Here is a 20,552-nt window from a genome sequence, read left to right as displayed (position 1 = left end):
TTCGGACTTGTGCAAGAAGGGTTTAAAAACAGCTGTAGTCACGAAGCTGTTCCCTACAAGGTCACACACTGTAGCAGCGCAGGGTGGCATCAATGCTGCTTTAGGTATGTACTTTTTGGTAATTGTCAGAGCTTTCTAATAACACTAACTGTGTATTTACAATTACATTGTTGTAATTTTAGACAATTGGGAATATGCAAGAATCACAAATTTTCTTTTAAATATCTCAATGTGACACAAAACTTCTGTTGAAAATAAGGAAGAGGAAATAAAAACTTTGTGGTGCCTTCCTATGCAAACAACACCAAGAAGGAGAATCAGGGATGTTGTGGGTTACCCAGCTATGCTACTGCCTGAGTATTTGCATATCCTTTTGAGATATTTCAAAAATCCAAAATACTGTTAAACAATAAGGATCTATTTAAAAAATAACAAAAATGCTTGCATATTCCGTATTGTTAATCATGTTCTTAACAGATGTCTAATTGTGGAAAGTACCATTTTAGTAATGTCCAGAACATAATAAAGGTGTTTGTGGTGAGGCCATTAGCATTAGTATATAGGAACATTGGTTTCCTTTCTGGGAATATAGCTACTTGAATAATATTACATAAGCAAGACTAGCAGCTTGTCATGTTGTCTTCAGCTCTAATATAGCAGAATAACTTGGTTGTGTTTATTTGTTTTGTATAATATAAAGATTTATATTACTGATAACATGAGATTACACTTTTAACTTTGGACATCATTAGATTATGTCACAATGAATGAGGGCTATCGTTTTTTGTCTCACTAGATGGCGCACTGTTGCGTGAGGTTTTTAAGTATGGCTTTCAAAGTCTGTTATTACGGGCGTGAAAACAAAGTTTGAATTAAAATCATATTTAATACACCTTAAAACCGTACCATAAAAATATCGAGCATGCCACAGTGTTGCATAGTCCCTGTTTTGTTCGGAATAAAGGGAGGACAAGGTTTTCCGAAAGACAAAACTGTCTCAAAACACAGACATTGATTACCCCGGAACGCATATTTGCTATAATTAATTTCAGATATTGCAAAAATATTCACAAAATTATTCTAATTTTAAATAAACCCACGTAGCTCACCCAAAACCTATGAGATTTGACATTTCGGAGACCTCACGCTACACTAGCGCCTCTAGTGGCGAATTCATACGCGATAGCCCTCATTGCAATGTATTTTTAATTACTGCATTATTACCATCATTAACTAGTAATTAACTGGAACACAATAATAGCATTGGAATTAATTGACATTATTTAATAGTTTAAAAAAAACATGTATATAACAATCTTTACTTACTTAAAGGTAATATGGAGGAAGATAGCTGGCTATGGCATATGTATGACACTGTCAAGGGTTCGGATTGGCTTGGAGATCAGGTAAAGTAGCATATTTTATCTATGGGATAATAAACATTGACTGGTAAAAATAAATTTGCCCCTTACAACATGTAACAAAGGAAGAGTAAAAATACTCCTACCTGATCATTCATTGCTCGACCGTGACAATTAACAGAGTCGGATCTGCAATTATTGTGCCAAAGTCAAATATACTGTTTTTAATGACTTTGACCTAATAATCGTAAAATGACCAAATGGTAGATTCGACTGTTAATTGTCATGCTCGTGCTATCTGTTACCTTAAGCATAACTTTTTAGCTGTTTTCTTTGTAATATTTCTATTATTTCAATCAATCAGTATGATGATGATGATGATGAATTCCTGTAGTCCCTCAGCAGGGACATAGGGCTCGCAGTAGGGACTTCCATGCGTCACGGTCCTGTGCTGTGGCTTCTAGGTCTCAATCAGTATAATAGAAAAAAATTATAACAAAAAATTGAACCAACTACAAAAACCATAAAATATTTTTCTACCACTCTGAAGTTGGTGCCTCAGCACGAGCCAGCAGGAGTGGACCTATAGTCATATACCTCACCTACATACTAATACGCCTATATTGGGCTTCAATCACTGGCAAAAGTTGCCATTTAATTTAGTAGGTACAGAAGTTGTGCAATATTATTATGATTATGAAATTCTGTAATCTTTCTGCTCATATCAGTAATGTTTACCATTTTTATCCCTGTATTATTTGTTAGGACATGGCAGGTGAGATTGATTTAATTAATAACCTTTTATTAATCAAATCAGCTAATAAAAACGCAGTTAAGCTCAAATAATCAGGAATAATGTAGCTCTCATAATATTACTTAGATTTTTATGATGTCCATTATCATCTGCAATAAATTGGAAGTAAATAAATTTCGAAAATACAAACTGAGACATGGATGCACAGAAAAACCAGAAAAAGAGATCATCGCTGGGAATCGAACCCAGGTCCTCAGCAATCCGTGCTGCGTGCTATAACCCCTACACCACCGCTGGACAGGAATCTAGACACGAATTTTTCCTATGCATACATATCTCAGATTGCTTATTTCTACTACGCTACTTATGCAGCAGCACTAGCGACATCTATGTTCCGATCTCATCGAGAGACGTCACACTCTTTCGGAACCAACCGCTCACCCAGACAAGAGATGTCACTACTAAGCAATCAAATTATGATTGGTTTTTTGAAGTCTTTTTGTATTTTTATTTCAACTCCAAATTTGTTACTTTTACGGGTAAAAGTAACAAATTTAAACAAAACAAAGTAAAAATTTGGAGTTGAAATAAAAAATACAAAAAGACTCCAAAAACCAATCATAAGTAAATAAATTGTTCTGATAAAGACTCAATAACAGCAGGCAGGACTTAATGTTAAACATATACAACTTATATAGGCTATCATAGTAATAAAATCATTTGCTAAAGAACAAAAATGTTGCTTCAATCTGATTTATATTACTACTTGTTAGGGTAATTATTAGAGTTGCCAAAACAACATATTGCTTAACATTCCTAGTGACAAGTTATAGTAGCCAGAACAAGTGGGCATTGATAGTATGCTGGTGTTTAATGTTTGTATCTCAAAACAGTACTTTTTGTCACATGACTGAACCATGTTTCAATTTAAGTTTTTTGTTTTTCTCACAACTAACTGTTTTCTTTTGTGTTTACCTTGATATATGCCAGCGTGGTGACGGCACAGGGCAAAATGACAATATTATTATCTTGGTGACCACTTTTCATAAATCCATAAATTATTTGTCTATTTTTCGGAATTGTTGTGTTGCCAATAAAAAGGATTTCCTGCGAAATAACTTGTCCATTAAGACTTTTACGATAGACAAATCGAAAAGAAAATACATTTTTGATGTTATAAATGGATTACCAGCTGCTTTAGGTACTGTAAATAATAATGATAATAACAATATAATAATAAATTTTATTTCAGATATTTTTATAATCATCTACTTATACGTATTTGGGTAAAGTAATAATGAAACAACTTTGCGGCCGTAGACCAAGGCTCATTGTTATTCATGACTACTCTATTGTGTTGAGTCTTGCGTGCTGAATGCCTCTCTAATAATGCTAAATGCGTCTAGACAGTCATAACTGTATTCCTATCCTATCATTACTTTTACTTCAGCATCATGTTAGGATCGAGCTTAAGAGCGTAAATTTGGGTTAAGTTAAGAAATACTTAAGAAAATAGTTCGAAAAATCAGTTATGCCATGGGCAATTAATTATATCTACATACAATTGTATGTGCAATTTCAGTAGCACAACAGAACTTCTTCCAATTTTGTTGTCATTTAAGTACCAGCTGAGTGGACCATTTTTTACCTATTTACATATACATTATTATTATTATCTAGCCTGGATTGATGTCCCACTGCTGGCAAAGACCTCCCCCCATGTCCTCCATTTCTCCCGACCCAAAGTAGCCTGAGGCCAGTCGTCGAGAAATACATCCAGGTCGTCCCGCCATCTCCGTCTGGGCCCACCCCGCCGTCGGTATCCGTCCTGTGGCACCTATTCTGTGGCATTTTCAGCCCACCGCAGTTCGCATTCGGCTGACATGGCCGCCGCCGGCCCAGTCCTACCAACCTGCATTTACCAACATCGACAATGCGTGTTTTAGAACGCAACGCCGTGTTCCGGATACGGACAATCCGTCCCACTCCGACCATGCTGCGCTCCATAGCTCTCTATGCAACATTTTCAACTAATGTAAAAAAATCATCACAATCATCCGTTTAGAAGCTACGATGCTAAAGACAGACACAGATAGACGGGTTAAATTTAATATAAAGATAAAGATTAATGAGCACAGTTCGGTGTTTTTGAGTCCTTGAATTACTTGTTATTTGCATGACTTCGCCACGCCATTTCCATGACTCTTTCTCGTTATCGTTGATGAGAAATTCTCAGCTCTCGTATTCATTACGGTTGTGGTATCTTCTTGTCTTTAAATCATAATAGGTACAGTTGGTAGACACGGGATGCAAGCGCACACGCATCACTGCCACTTCGGTAGCATAACAGAACTACATATGTACACGTTACGGATATACTACAGTCACCAGCACCAATATCTGACATAACAAGCGTACATAAATATCTGATACGATTCTATTTCTAGGGCCGTAAGACGTGTCAGATCGGCACGCTCCGCTGTGGCAGATATTAATGCCTGTACTTATTGACATGTGAATTACATTAAATAAATAAATAAATAATTATGTCATGTATAACAAATGAAAATCAGATTAATACGTTAATCCGATGCGAGCCGTTTGTTGTAAATCATGCTAAATGGTCCAGTGTTGTTGGATACTAATCTAGTGACTTGTCATGCCAGGATGCCATCCACTACATGACGCGCGAGGCGCCGCACGCCGTGATCGAGCTGGATAACTACGGCATGCCGTTCTCGCGCACGCCTGAGGGCCGCATCTACCAGCGCGCGTTCGGCGGACAGTCGCTCAAGTTCGGCAAGGGCGGGCAGGCGCATCGCTGCTGCGCCGTCGCCGACAGGTCACTATTATTTAATTAACACGGCATTACGAGTACATTCAGTTACGAACCGCGAGGCGAAGCGTTGGCAGACCTCCCATAATAGGTAGACATCTTGAGGGTCGCTGGCAACCGGTAGATGCAAGTTGATCGTTCGTTCTGGCGTTGTAAGAGGGAGGCCTTTGCTCGGGGAGAGAAGAAGACTAACATTAAATTACAAAATATAAAATTGTTCATTTTGTGTAATATCCCATTTGTGCCAAAAATCCGCAACAAAGGAAGATTTTTTCGGCTATTTGATTTCTAAAGTAAGTATACAAAAACAACTGGAGGGCTGAAAATAGTGCCCAGCTAATAAGAAGAATTAAAACTTTGTATGGAAAATGGTCAAAAATGCCATCCAACGGTGTTGTTCTGGGATTATGTCTAAATTTCGTTGAACTGTTAACCACGGGCCTTTTTGTCATATTTATTATATCATATTTGTAATTAATTTGGTAAATAAATAATAAACGTTGTATAAATTGCACATACTAAACATGATTTAAGTACTACATTTTTTACTCATTTTTTTGTTACCACCATTATAATTTTTGCATATTTGTTTCAGAACCGGGCACTCTCTGCTCCACACCCTGTACGGCCAGTCTCTGCGCTACGACTGCGAGTATTTCATCGAGTACTTCGCTCTGGATCTGCTGATGGAGGATGGCGTCTGCAAAGGCTGTATTGCCATCAACCTCGAGGACGGAACACTGCACAGGTGACACTACTAACTGAGCAATTGATATTTATATTGTTGTATTTCTAAATTATTCGAGACACGAAATATCACTATACAAAACGAAAAAGGAAAAAGTAAAACTATTTGCCCGAAATGGTCCCGCCTCAGCATAAATGCAGAGCGAAGATGCAAGCTTTGCTGAGCTTACTTTGGGACTAGGTCAATTGGTGTGAATTATCCCGTGATATTTATTTATTTATTTAGACTCCTCGGATGGAGTCAGCGCTGGACTTATGGGAGCAATAATTGATTTTAGGAACAGAAGTCTGTAAAAATGGCAGTATATAAGAACGTATACTGATTTTTACTGCTTTTTAAAAACCAAAATGTACGTGATATCATAATGTCACGACTACGCATGGCGCACACTATTTATTTTTATAAGAAAAAAAAATCATAATATGCAGTTTCAGTTATAGAAATAGAAAACTGGTCAAGTATGTGTGTGGGCTACGCGCAGTGTAGGGTTCCGTAAAGTACGGCAAATATTAAATATTAAATTTGATTGACTATTATACTGCCATTATTCATGCAGGCTCTATACAGCCTACAATGTTTATACTTTTCTGTTCATTCAATGTGTTCAACATACACATACCTATAATTTAGATATATAATTTACTAGAGTTTACTCGCGAATTCGCACGCGTAAACCATTAGGTCCAGCGGTTTCCCGTAAATTCCCACGGGAATTATCAAAAATGTAATCGTGGTCTTCATTAAAATTGCACTATGAACGACTGTGCAAAATTTCATGACTCTAAACCTAGCAATAGAGAATTCAAGATTTTATATCGAGACAAAATAAGCCTGTGCGTTATTCCAGACGTCCAGCTATCTACATACCAAATTTCATCCAAATCCATACATCAACCATCTCACCATCTCAGACTATATCTTCGCTTACCATCAGCCGTGATTGTATTCAAAAGCAAGCCTATTTCTGTGTAAAAAATCCGTTCAGCCTTAAAGCGTGAAGGAGTAACAAACATACATACACACACACACTCACATACTAACAAACTTTCGCATACAATAATGTGTGTTGTGTCGCAGGTTCCAGGCCAAGAACACAATCCTGGCGACGGGCGGCACGGGCCGCTCTTACTTCAGCTGCACGTCGGCGCACACGTGCACGGGCGACGGCACGGCCATGGCGGCGCGCGCCGGCCTCCAGAACGAAGACATGGAGTTCGTGCAGTTCCACCCCACCGGTAACAGCCTACACCTACACCCCGATTTGCACTGCGAGCGGAGCGGACTCATTAATGACTTACTTTAAATTACATCATCAAGTACTTGATGCAGCCGATCGTCGTACGTTAAACTAAGTCATTAATGAGTCCGCTCCGCTGGCGGTGGAAACCGGACTTTTTGCTGGCACAACAATAAAGCCACTGGCAGATTAGATACGTTGCAAGAGTTGCAAGTGCTACGGGCCTCGGGCACCAACACGTTTTGATCGAAAAAAATATCAATTTACTAGCTGTTGACCGCGACTCCATCTGTGTACAGAATACACAGACAGCTGACACAGCGTACAGAATGGTGATTATTCCACCAACAAGAGCTAGGTTCTTAAATATATGATGATGATCTTATATTAAATAAATAAATATTGCCCGAGATGATAATTGGCCATTTTCACAAAAATGTGTACCTTTCTTTTTTTTATTTTATAAAAAATATAGCTTTTCTGACTCAGAATCAAGAGCATAACCGATTCCGATGGCTTAAAAAAATGTCGTAAACAAAAACGGCTGTTTTGTTGTTGTGATTGTTGTGTCGTTTTTTTTATTCACTCGGTATGGGCGTCACAAAACTGACTCATAAAATTTGTATCAAAAAACTAAACAAATTTTGAAAAAAAGGTACACGTTTTTTGAAAACGCCCTATAACTCTGAGTAGAGATCGCTCTTAAGCGATAAGGCCGCCTGTTGCTTACCTTGTAATTTTCTCTCTTTGTACCTGTTTCTGTACCGCTTACTATTTGTGGTCTACAATAGAGTAATTGTATTGTATTGTACCCTGTATTATTTATTAACTGTATCATTTACTATACAGGTATATACGGCGCCGGTTGCCTGATAACGGAGGGCTGCCGCGGCGAAGGTGGTTTCCTGGTAAACGCGAAGGGCGAGCGCTTCATGGAGCGGTACGCGCCCGTCGCCAAAGACCTTGCCAGTCGCGACGTCGTCTCCCGGTCCATGACGATCGAGATCATGGAAGGTCAGTCGGGAATCATTCGTTTTGCGTTTAACCTATTGACCATCAATATAAAACCAACTTCAACTTGAAGTAAAACTTTCTACAATGGAAATAGTGAAATGGATCAACTCTTATGGTCCCACTCAATTTTCGACATGTCTCATTCTATATCACCTTATTTTGGTAGAATGCAATAAATGTTTTTGATGTGGCCATTATATTTAATAAATCAGACAATTAAGCTTATTTTTGAAATTCAATCTGAAATCAATTAATGAAAGGAACGATGGTGTCCCCGGGCTTTGTATTATAATGCTGTAGGTGTCCATGGGCGGCGGTGATCACTTAACATCAGGTGACCCGCATGCTCGTTTGCCAGCTATTTACCAAAAAAAAATATGGACAAACAACTTTTTCTTGTACCTCGTTGCTATGGTCACGTCTCCTGGTCAACTCTTTAAAACCATAACTTCCTATATGTTTTCTGTGGTTAAAATTTATCGAGCGTACATTTTTGTCGTAGTTACAATCCCATTATTTTATGAACCGTGTCCTAAGCAAATTAGTAGCATATACTTAACAGTTTTTTTTTAGACTATGTCACGGAAAAAGTTGATTGACTCAAAAACGCATTTTGCCACTACGCTATTACAAAATTATAGAATTCTTGTAGTTATTAATAGTGAAATCTGAAAATTTGATGGTCTAAAATCAATCTTTGTACTCAGGTCGCGGCTGTGGCCCTGAGAAGGACCACGTGCATTTACAGTTGCACCACCTCCCGCTCGACCAGCTGAAGCAGCGTCTGCCGGGTATTTCCGAGACGGCGATGATCTTCGCCGGCGTTGATGTCACCAAGGAGCCCATCCCTGTGTTGCCCACCGTACATTATAACATGGGTGGCACTCCCACCAACTACCGCGGAGAGGTCAGTCAACTTGTTAAAGCTTGATTAGTCAAAGTACGTTCGCTGCGGACGGGTAGTTTCCTTACCCTCAAATTGATAGTGTAGACCACAGTGAACATGATTCAAAACTATCTTTTTGGATTTTTGATTAAATGTAGAATTTTTGGACTATAAGGTAACGACGAGATTTGAACTACTGCAATCTCGCGTACAAAATTTCGCACACAATAAAGTGCATTTTCCATCCATACAAGCTTTGCTTAAGTCAATTCAAAATGTTTTTATTCCATTTAAACTATAATAAACACTTACTAACGTTGAAAAACCTATCACCGGTTCGGTAAAAACCTTTTTTAAGAAGAAACAGGCAAGAAATTAAGAAGAAACCGGCAAGAAATTCCATGAGGTTTAGCATTGATTCTGGGTTTGCCTTAGTATGGAACAGTCAAGTACAGAAACGATCGATACATAATTTAGTAATGTTCACTGTTTCAATATCTTTGTATGGTCTGTTTTTTAATCAGAGATACTAAAATGACGTTTTATGTGTTATCTGTTCTTTGCGTCTCATAAATAGTGATGTGCCGCAACCGGTTATCACCGAAAGATTTTGTAGGTACCTATGTTATATGCCTAAAATCAGATCGTACGTAAAATCGTATCGTAATGACGTACTAACATGTAGGGCACTTAGGACATTCTAAAAAAGGTAAAATGGGTCTAATAAAAATGCGACCCTTTTGGAGATATTTCTACTTTTTATAGATGTTGATATTTAAGTTTCAATTTCATTCTAAGTACAATCCCCCCTCAATGCTTACCATAAAAACACACATACCATAACACGAGAAAACGTACTGAACGTACTGAGTAAAGTTACGAATGTCGAAATTGTCGAATACGAAAAACATGAATGACGTTGTGTGATATCTGGCCCTGTACTACGAAATGCAAAACTAGCACTGTTCGTTTTATGCTGGCCACATTATTTTTACATTTGACATTTCAGACTGTCATTTTAGTATCTAGGTTTCACAAATAGACCATAGTTTACTGTACTAGGTCAATGGGCTAGAATCTTGAAAAAATGTTATTAGTCTGTCACACCTACTTACACTTTTTACTAAAATGAGTGACGTCACTGGCCCCTGAACTTTGACGCGCTTTATCTTTGCAATTTGTTGTTTGATTGGCGAAAGAATACTTACGTGTTCAATATTTTCTGATAATCTAACTAGAATGCAGAATGATATTTTTACTACCCAGGAAACTACCTACCCTATTGTGAGGTTTTTTTGACGTTATGGTCTTGCTTGCGATTGGCTAATAACTAAATGAGCCAATTGCAAGCAAGACCGTGACGTCAAAAAAGACCTCACGATACTAACGGCATCTAGCGTTATTTCGCCTGTCTTTTAACCCTCATTGGTATAAATAGTTAATTATGATTGTATATTTGTTAAGGTGATCGTCCACCGCGAGGGGCAGGACCGCATCGTGCCGGGTCTGTACGCGGCGGGCGAGGCGTCGTGCGCGTCGGTGCACGGCGCCAACCGGCTCGGCGCCAACTCGCTGCTCGACATCGTCGTGTTCGGCCGCGCCTGCGCCAACACCGTCGCAGAGACCAGCCGCCCCGGCGACGCGCAGGCTCCGCTCAATGACGTAACTATACCATACCAAAAATCATCATAATGTCAGCCGAAACAAGTCCACTGCTGGACATAGGCCTCCTCAAGGCTCTCCACTCAGACCGGTCTTGTGCTTTCCGCATCCACCGCGATCACCAGACATCGACCAGATCGTCGCTCCATCTTGTTGGAGGCCTACCGACAGCTCGCCTCGCGGTCCACGAATGCCATTCGAGAACCTTCTGACCCTATCGGCCATCAGTCCTGCGAGCAATGTGCCCCGCCCACTGCCACTTCAGTTTCGCAATTCTTCGGGCTATGTTGGTAACCTTAGTTCTACTGTGGATATCATCATTTCTGATTCCATTCGTTGACTTTGACCTTCCTCATGAGGCCCATTGTTAGCAAACCATTAATAAAACGACGTATACCAAAAATAAAATTACCGAATGTCCAATATCCACCATTAGATCAAGCAGCAAGCAACAAATTACCCCCAAATAACGTTTGGGTTAGGGACTTACATAATGTGCACATAATTTCGATTCAACAGTCCGGTAGTTTCGGAGCAAATAAGCTGTGACAGGCGGACAGTCAGGTGATCCTATATTACCTGAAAAAAATCACTGAAGTTATTTATACTATCTGATGCAGCATGTCTCAAAGCTACACAATGCTACACAATGGTAACGCATAAAATTACGTCGCACCAAATTTATATAATTTTTAGACCTTATAATTCTATTTAACTCTCAATTAAATTGTTTTTTGTCACAAACCACCAGACCCCGTCAACCACGTCTGTCTGACTTATGTCTGGTGGTAGTGTTATGACTAGCAGAATTTAAAGAAGGGCGCTACTGCCTTCGCAGCTGTCACACGTTTGACGTAAATTTAGAAATGTTTAGTTCTTTTACATCCATTTCTTGTCTTGTTCTTTGTTATGTTGTCTCTATTAACAGCATGTTGTTTACAGTCGACGGGCGAGGCGAGCGTGGCCAACCTAGACAGCGTGCGTTTCGCGAACGGCGCGCTCCCCACCGCCGATTTGCGGCTTCGCATGCAAAGGTGCATGCAGAAGAACGCCGCCGTCTTCCGCCAGAGGAGCACGCTCGAGGAAGGTCAGTTGGTAGCACCGTTGTGGGGATCAAGTTATCTTAAGTTAACAGTACAATCTAGCATCTTTAATGTGTCTAATCCCATGATAATGTAACGATAACGAATATCAAACAGCTATCAAATCACTTTGTTCACATCGTGGGAGTTGCGGGAAACCGGTGGATGCAAGTGGCGAATTATCGTTCATTGTGGCGTTCTAAGGGCCTTTATTCAGCAGTGGACGTCTTCCGGCTGATGATGATGATGATGGTGGTTGGTCTGACAATGGTTTTAGTCAAAGTAACTTGGTGCAAATTACACTAAATATCATAATAAATTCTTTAACAGATACAGATCTGTTAACTCACGAAGGAGCGCCCCTCCACATTTTATAATTGTAGTTGTAGGTCTATGTGTGCGTAGCTCGATCGTATCCTCAGCCGCAAGCGTACCGTCAGTCACGCACACTGAGACTAAGACAACATGTAAGTACAAGGTTCACTCGTGCACATTGATAGATAGATAGCTGTAGAGGGGCGCTCCTTCGTGAATGAACAGATCTGTAAGATTTTATACTGGGTGTATGGTGAAACGACTCAAGCCGTGCTGCTGCGTGATCGAGATTATGCACAAAAGATATGGTCAAAGTGAATCCGAATACTCTTTGTGTCCATTTGCGACTAATCCAGACATCGCTTCGTTGGCACATTCGTTTTTCATCAAGCCCATCTGTTGTGTACCAGTTTCCCTAGTGTTTCACGCTCATTATAGATTTTTATTTAAATTTCAATTCTGGGAAGTCGAATTTAACACAGTTCGGATAGACTTCAAATTTGGTCCACATGTGTAAATAAATTACGAGGGGCGGCTGAAAAGTTCTAAGCCTAAGGTATTTTTGAACATGAATCTCCGTGAGACTCACTCATATTAAATGATATTCTAACGGATAACTTACGTCTTAAACCGAGTTTAATATCATCAATATCATTTTTTATAGGGTATGTGAGTAAATAATTATTTTAAGCTTCGTAAGATTAGTCTACGTGGTCTCTATGCTTTTTCCGCATAGAAAGTGGCGCCATTCTTCTTAAGTAAATCATAAACGATTTGCCTAAGGTACTTTTGCATATGTGTTATCGGTACTGGCCACTAAAAAACCATTTTCACTTCTCATGCTCTAAAAGTAGGTCAATATAGCCTTACGAGGCGGGAGTAAAGTGAGTAAAAGTAATTTATTTTTTTAATTTACTTCGAGTGACTTAGATAAACTCAAACAGCCAGTTACTTGCAAAAAATAAGATTGTGTGTGGACCATTTTCATGTTGAAAATGTTACGTTCTTAGTCTACGTGGTCTTAGTTCTATGCTTTTTCCGCATAGAAGGTGGCGCCATTCTATTTTTCCATTTGTGTATTGACCATTTCGCCGATGCGATTTTGTTATATCTGTGTCTGGTTGGAAGAAAATACTTACCGCGAAAACTTTGAAATTGTTGTTGAGCGTAAATCATAAATGATTAAAACAAATTAATTATTCTCACAATGTCGTCAAGTGATAGCGAAAATTATGATGTCGAGCAAAGAGCAAAAGACATAATTGATAATCTTTTGCCGCCGAAATCTAGAAAGATTTATTTTTATTTTTTGATTAAATCTTTTTGTACTAAACTAACTGAAAAAGAAGTGAAAAATAGAGTTTTCACCGCGAGACTAAAAGTCAATATAAACCCTCGTATAAATAGACACCCTCGCTAAAGCTCGGGTGGCTAACCACCTCGGGTATATATTCGCTTATTTAGCCCCTCGATAAAAAATATACTATTTTAAAAAGTAAATAATTAAAAGAAAAAAGTGTCGTGTTTCTTTTATTTCATCTCGAGATATCCGACGATAAAGGTCATTATGTGTGAATTATCAACGCATACCACGAAAATTGAGCACCGTGCAGTAATTAAGTTCCTCACGAAAAGTGACAAATCGCCGAAAAGTATTTTTGAAGAAATTGCTAGTATTTCGGCCCATCAGGCCCTTCTCATGACACTGTTAAAAATGGAGTCGACTTTTTAAACTTGGACAGGAGTCGATCGAAGACGATCCTCGCCCAGGGAGGCCAATATCGGTTGAGACTGAAGAAAATACTTACTGAAAAGTCAAGAAGTTAGTATTAGAGGATCGGAGAATTAAGGTTTGGCAAATAGCTGAAGCCTGAAGTATTAGTAAGGAAAGAGTCTGAGAGATTTTCCATCAACATTTGCATATGACAAAAGTTAGTGCGCGTTCGGTGCCGAAAATGCTCACAGCTTTCGATAAAGAATGTCGTGTTCAAACTTGTCAGGCATTTTTAGAATTATGTGAAGATGGTTTAGATGAAGTTTGTTCCCGTATAGTAAATGTTGATGAAACATGGATCAGACAGTATGAATCTATGCAGTGGATCGAAAAGGGTGAAATGCCACCGAAGAAATTCAAGGTTCAAAGATCAACGTCTAAGCTAATGGCCACCGTGTTTTGGGATTGCAAAGGCATTCTTTTAATAGACTATTTGGCAAAAGGCTCTACAATAAATGAGTTTATTATGACGAGCTAGTAAGAAAGGTGCGGCAAACTGAGCAAAGGCATTTTGTTTTTGCAAGACAACGCCCCCGTTCACACCGTTCGTGTTGCCAAGCTTGCTCTGAAGGAAACTGGTTTCGAGGAAATTGATCGTCCACCGTACAGTCCAGATCTAGCCCCTAGCGATTATTTCCTATTCAGCAATTTTACAAAAGAGTTAAGGGGAAAGCGATTTGGCAGTGATGAAGAAATGAAGGCGGCTGTACAGGAACATTTCGACAGCCAAAATAAAATTTATTTTTTTAACGGTCTAAAAGCATTATTTAAAAAATTTAATAAATGCATTGAATTACTCGTAAAGAGAGATTATATTGAAAAATAAAAATAGAAAACAAAAAATGAATTTTTTTTTCTACCTTAGAACTTTTCAGCCGCCCCTCGTATAATAACTATCAGCAATTGTTTTGCAAAAATTTAGTTTATATTTACCTATAGTAGCTTTGAGTTGTAGGTCACTCTGAATATCTTCTTTATCATGAGCAAAAATAAGTGAAACTAACATCTCCAAGTTTAAGAATATCGTAACGTAGTGAAATAATGACTGTAGAATCTACAGTGTAGATCAACGCAGACGTTTCTCTCTATCAAAATGCAACCAATTGCACAAATAACTACGCAAAGGAACAAAAGCTGGGGAAACTGGGGTTTCTACGAACAAAAAAACGTTTTTGCCTCCAACATGTGCCGTAAACGAAGTTGCATGTTTCAATTGTCTACAACCTTAATAGCTGGCCCTTTTTTGTTATCCCTTATACTATGAACAATGGAACCGATTTTGCTATCCTTTTATCGTTTTGCCATAAATTAGATAGGTTTACGATTTCGTAGTAGTAATACTTTAACTCATTTGACGTAGTGCTTTGTAAACGGATTTTACTAAACAAACACGATCTAAAGTATGAGTACATGCTTTTACCACGTTTTATGAGTATGCGTGTTACACGAAATGCCGAAATGATAAAATTTAAAATGGTAAAACTTTTTTCATTTGGTTTATTATTTACCTGTTGGGAAATAAAAATTACAAAAATGACAAAAATCAAAAAAAACGTGATTCGGACGAACGTTTAAATTATTCATATAGTCCTACTTTTTCTAGCCTCGAGTGCCACAAACGTTCTCATGGTATAGCTTTCAATACTTTTGTATTGTCCCAGGCCACAAGCAAATCCACGAGATCTACAAGCAGATTAAGGACGTCAAAGTGTCCGACCGCTCCCTGATCTGGAACAGCGATCTGATCGAGACGTTGGAGCTTCAGAACCTGCTCATAAACTCGGTGCAGATCGTGGAGGGCGCGCTGGTGCGCGAGGAGAGTCGCGGCGCGCACGCCAGGGAGGACTTCAAGACTCGTCGCGATGAATACGACTATTCTAAGCCTTTGGAAGGACAAGTAAGTGGGGGGCGAATGCTGCTGTTGAATCATTCTTTTTATGTTCCTCGGCCAGCTAATGTATAAGGGGGACATCATTGCAAAATCGTAGAATTTGAGGGCTTAGGGCCTCCGCTAACTCGCGTGAGTGCACGGCTTGGCTTGGCTTAGCGCGGCGTTCTTGTTTAATGTCATCTAGGCCAGCGATGCGTGAGGCGGGTCTCTGCTCTATTGAAACCTCTTGAAACAACACAGCACGCCGCGAGGGCGCCCGCACCTTTGCGCAAGTTAGCAGAGATTCCCAATTATACTATGCACCTCTTTGTTAGTTAGCAAACTACGGGGATTGTTTTCCCAACTGTTCACAGTGCGAAGATGGAAAAATAAATTCCCACTAGCCGCTGCTCCGCGTTTATTGCCGCAGTTGCGAACTACTAGGAATTTACTTTCTCATTTGTTTGTACTGCGGATAATTGGAAAAAAAAATTGCCAGTATGCATAGTGCGCAAATAAGTGAATATTGTTGACGTAATCGCCAAACAGGCTCTGTCCCCACCTCTCATCAAAACTAAACAAAGGAAAACATAGACTTCGACTCTCTTTAAGGGCGGTTTCAGACTAGCGTTTTATTTGCGCGTATAAGCTCGTTTTTGGAAACGCACGTTCGGTTTAATGTAGCGCGCGTGTAAGCGCGTATGCCAAAAACGACCGTATACGCCCAGAAAAAAAGCTAGTCTGATACCACCCAAATAAATACATGATACAACAAATGTTGAAAATGTTATACAGACGAAGCTGCCATTCGAGCAGCACTGGCGTAAGCACACCCTAGCGGAGACGGACGCGGCCACCGGCGCCACGCGGCTGTCGTACCGGCCCGTCATCGACAACACGCTCGATCAGCAGGAGTGCAAGACTGTGCCGCCCGTCATCAGGACGTATTAGACGCGTAGGTGAGTGCGCCCCAGCCAGCAATGCTACTTTCATAGGTACAGTCAGCAGCAGAAGTAGATGAGCAGCTGTGGTGCTCAAAATTATCTACACACTCTTTTATTTATTCATTACTTTAGTAGTAGAGTCGTAGATCATTTTGAGCATGGTAACAGCTCATCCACTTCTGCTGCTGCTTATACCGAATGTTCAACAATATCGACCCTAAAATATCGATGTTTTTTCGCTTGTATCCGAAATATTTCAACAAATGGGTTTGGGTTATTTTGAGTGAATAAAGAAATCCCCTGTTAATGTTTACTAGTTTTTATTTACACGGTGCGATGTTTGACTAGTTTTCAAACGTCACTACAAATTCAATTTTCAACCGTTTTTTTTCCTCGCTAAATATTGACGGTATTTATCTGTGTTTTCAAAATAATTAATAGAATATGGCAAATTCAGGAGTTGTCAAATACCGTATTCAATACGGCGTATTGTGGTTGACTCGTTTCTATAAATTAATTGGTGTTCGAGGTGTAACGAATCATAGCCGTGACGTCATACTGGAGTGCTCATTTGTACTTTCTCAACCACTGAGCGAAATTAATAATCCAGATAAACTTTGTTATATTACCGGTAGAGAGTAAATAAAATGACGGATGCTAGAGTGTGTGTAAGAAAAATTAATTGTATGGATTTATTTTTTACCCAATATCCCCACAATCTTTTTGTGTCTCCCGGCATAAACAAAACTTGCGTTATCATGTCACTTAAATTCCGATTATTGGTTTGTTTGTCGTAAATATTTTCCAGACGTATGACTAGTTTTATCTATAACAAACAACAGTTTAAATCTGATCTTCTTCGCAAAATATAATGAAATAGTGTTGGTAGACAATACTTGACCAAGTACTTGCCTACTTAAGAGATACTAATGCTCCTGCGATAACCTCTATTAAATATAGTTCTCACATGACATCGGGCGTTGCGGTGTCACCCCAAATTAAAGCACTACTTAACAGTTTGCTACTTATCGTTTTAAATTTTCCGTAATACGGTATTTGACTATTTTGTATATGTTTTATAAATTAAAACTACACAATGCCTGTTATCGAATAGAAAAACAATTTTTAAGCTACCTTTACAAATAACAAAGTTATAAAGGTTTGAAATTCAAGATTAGACAGAGAAAGACATACTGGCATGTGACGTCACACGCTAGTACCGTACCGCCATACTTGCTGCATAGAGAAAAGCGTTTGAGAAAGAGACAGGTAAATAGATTTTTCAAAAAATCACTTTAAATTCAATTCTCAACTGATTTAAATTTTCTCTTCGCTAAACACTATCTGTTTATCTATATTTTCATAATAATATTAAGATATGGCAAAATCAGGAGTTGTCAAATACCGTATTTTAATTTGTTTCGTTACTAGCTTCACACTCAAAATATTACACAAATGACAGTGGATCACAAGATACGTAATAAGTTAAAAACCAATCTAATATACAAGTATTGTAGGCAAAACTTGATTATAAAATAATATGACACAGAATAATGACATTTCTTTATGGGATCTTATGTTATTGGAAAATTTAAACTTTCTACCTTTTATATGAAGATCCTCAACAAGCTTCGTCATTGAAATCGATATAGTTTTAGTAACGTGTAGTGTTATCTATCTTATTAACCCCCGACGCAAAAAGAGGGGTGTTGTTAGTTTGACTGCTGTGTGTCTGTCTGTGGCACCGTAGCTCTTAAACGGGTGGACCGACTTGAATGCGGTTTTTTTATTTGAAATCAGGTTTTGTTTTTTCCTTAATCATCTCACGTGTTACAAATCGCTCATCCAAAAGAATAAAGACATATTTACAAGAAAACAAGTTTTAGATTTTAAATTTACGGTTTTATATTCAAATCACTTTTTTATGTACCTAATCGTCACAAAGCAATTGTGTCGATGTTTAAAAAAAATTAAACTGTTTATTTCAATAAAAATTGCATAATTAACTTGATTAACCTTAGCTTCTAATCTTAAATTAAAAAGATTTTTTGAGTTAAGGAGTCTCTAAAATTTGTTTGTACAGTGTGATCCTAATTAAATCATTCTCATATTGCTATACTCAATTTATCTTGACATTCGGAACTTCACGGTGAAATTTGCACACGCTTTTAAACGAAGCAACGAAACTATTAAAAACTGTGTTAATTTTTACAATAAAAACATAACAAATGCCGCTAATAAATGTACATGTAGGTATTTTTAGTCCAATTGTGTTCGAAATACTGAGAAACGTGTGTTACAATTGACCGCTAATCCAAACCCTAAATCAAACGGAGCATAAATAAACCGCAGCAAGCTCGGACGCGACACCCGTCGGAACCCTGTCGCAGGGGGCCTGCGCTACTCTCATAAAGACTTATTTTTGATACGGCAAATGCTAAATGCGACAGGGCTCCACCGAACGCCGCGACCGCGAACGTCCTGCCACGGTAGGTAGTAGGTATATAATAATAGTTGAGTAATGAGTATAGGTACAATTATTTTATCATTTAGGTAGTCTGCCTTCTTACTTTGAACATGTTTCTTTTTATAATATATCTGGCTGGTTCACTCGTTCGATCTTTGCTTAAGTTTAATAATTCAGTTGAAAATCCATTCAATATACGCGGTAAGATGCACTTCCATACTCTTTGACCGTATTCGTTATTGGTTTTAGCAATTTCAAATGTTGGAATGTTAGCTAAGTTGCGTAAGTGTGCAGGACGCGTTTTTTTTTTCAAGCTAGTTATGTTGTTAGCACCCCGCAGTAATTGAATAGATTTTCATAACTATTTTTATATTCTGTTGGATGAGTGAAATAGGGATATTCCCAGTGAGTGTTATTAATTTTAAATTGTGTTTATAGGTGCACATTATCATTTGAAGACTTTTTCAAATACGCTTAATTGTGACTGGATTTAAAATGGTTACTATATGAATGACACGTAAACTAATTATTTCTGAAAATCTAAAAAGTCATACTTTTAAATGCCAAATAATCCATTGGAAACAATAGAAACTCTCATAGAAATTAGCAATGCATGAATAAGAAAAGGTAATAAATGAACATGTTTTCCGTACTGCTTACTTTGTTGGTGTTCATTAAAGAGTTATTGCATTGTATTGATTTGCACTGTTGTGGTTTAATTTCCTCGCAATCGAAAGTGAAAATCAGTGTGTAAAATATTCATAAAACCCATTTTACGATTTTAGAATGACAAGCTTAATGCACTCGTTGTATAATCTACTATTAATAGCAAGTTTGAATAAAATCACGCGGAATGGTCGGGCCGCAAACTTTGCATACTTCTGTTGGTTTTAGTTTATTTTATATTTGTTACCTATCTTTGTTTCAGATAATCTCCTCATGGGTGCTGACTGAGTTAAACAGTATTCGTCGAAAAGGGCGTAGTGTTCATTTCAACAGCCATTATTTATAGAGTTATTTATTTTTAGTGTAACCTGATCTAAGCGTAACAACGGTCCAACAAGAATACTCCGTAAATAAGTACTAACGTAAACTAATCCCAAGGCAATGATCCACAGAGTAGTACAAACCAAACAGTACCAGATACTTTGTTATCAAGATTATTGTCTCGATTTTGAAATCATGCACGAAGTTATACATATGTTTGTTGTATGTTTTTAATAGAACAGCATTTATTTATTTCGATGTTTTTATGGCCTCAGCAGCACCAAGGTACTTAATGTATGTAGTATGTGAAATCATTGTTCTACTTTTAAGTACCACCAGACACGATTTACCTGTTCGCTTTTACCTCAATGAAATTCATAAAACTGTAATGTGATTGAAATTGTTATGAAGGCAATGAGACGCAATCAATTTATTTCTAGATATTAAGTGTACAAATGAAAATTAAATATATGTTTATGATACACATTGCAATTGTTTGTTTTACTAGCACTCCTTTATGCACTATTAGATCAATCAACTTTTTAGTGTATGTTGTTCTGTCCTGTAACTCAGGTGTATCTATTAGTATACATCGCAAAAATGTGTGCAATGTAT

The 20,552-nt window shown here is 38.2% G+C and overlaps 1 protein-coding gene across 1 annotated transcript; it reads left to right on the top strand.

Annotated features, from left to right (window-relative positions):
* Window positions 1–20,429, top strand: SdhA (succinate dehydrogenase, subunit A (flavoprotein)). Its single transcript, XM_074105489.1, has 12 exons — window positions 1–104; window positions 1,333–1,406; window positions 4,782–4,957; window positions 5,547–5,699; window positions 6,777–6,934; window positions 7,786–7,950; window positions 8,658–8,857; window positions 10,301–10,498; window positions 11,441–11,585; window positions 15,331–15,566; window positions 16,335–16,498; window positions 19,879–20,429. The coding sequence occupies exons 2-11, from the start codon at window positions 1,338–1,340 to the stop codon at window positions 16,488–16,490; spliced, it is 1,656 nt and encodes a 551-aa protein (XP_073961590.1). The 5' UTR covers window positions 1–104; window positions 1,333–1,337; the 3' UTR covers window positions 16,491–16,498; window positions 19,879–20,429.
* Window positions 20,430–20,552: the final 123 nt, after the last annotated feature.

The sequence above is a fragment of the Choristoneura fumiferana genome, chromosome 23 (genome assembly GCF_025370935.1).
Source record: "Choristoneura fumiferana chromosome 23, NRCan_CFum_1, whole genome shotgun sequence".
In the NCBI taxonomy this organism is placed as follows: domain Eukaryota; kingdom Metazoa; phylum Arthropoda; class Insecta; order Lepidoptera; family Tortricidae; genus Choristoneura; species Choristoneura fumiferana.
Note: the sequence above shows the minus strand (reverse complement) of the source record. Positions and strands in the feature narration are given on the sequence as shown.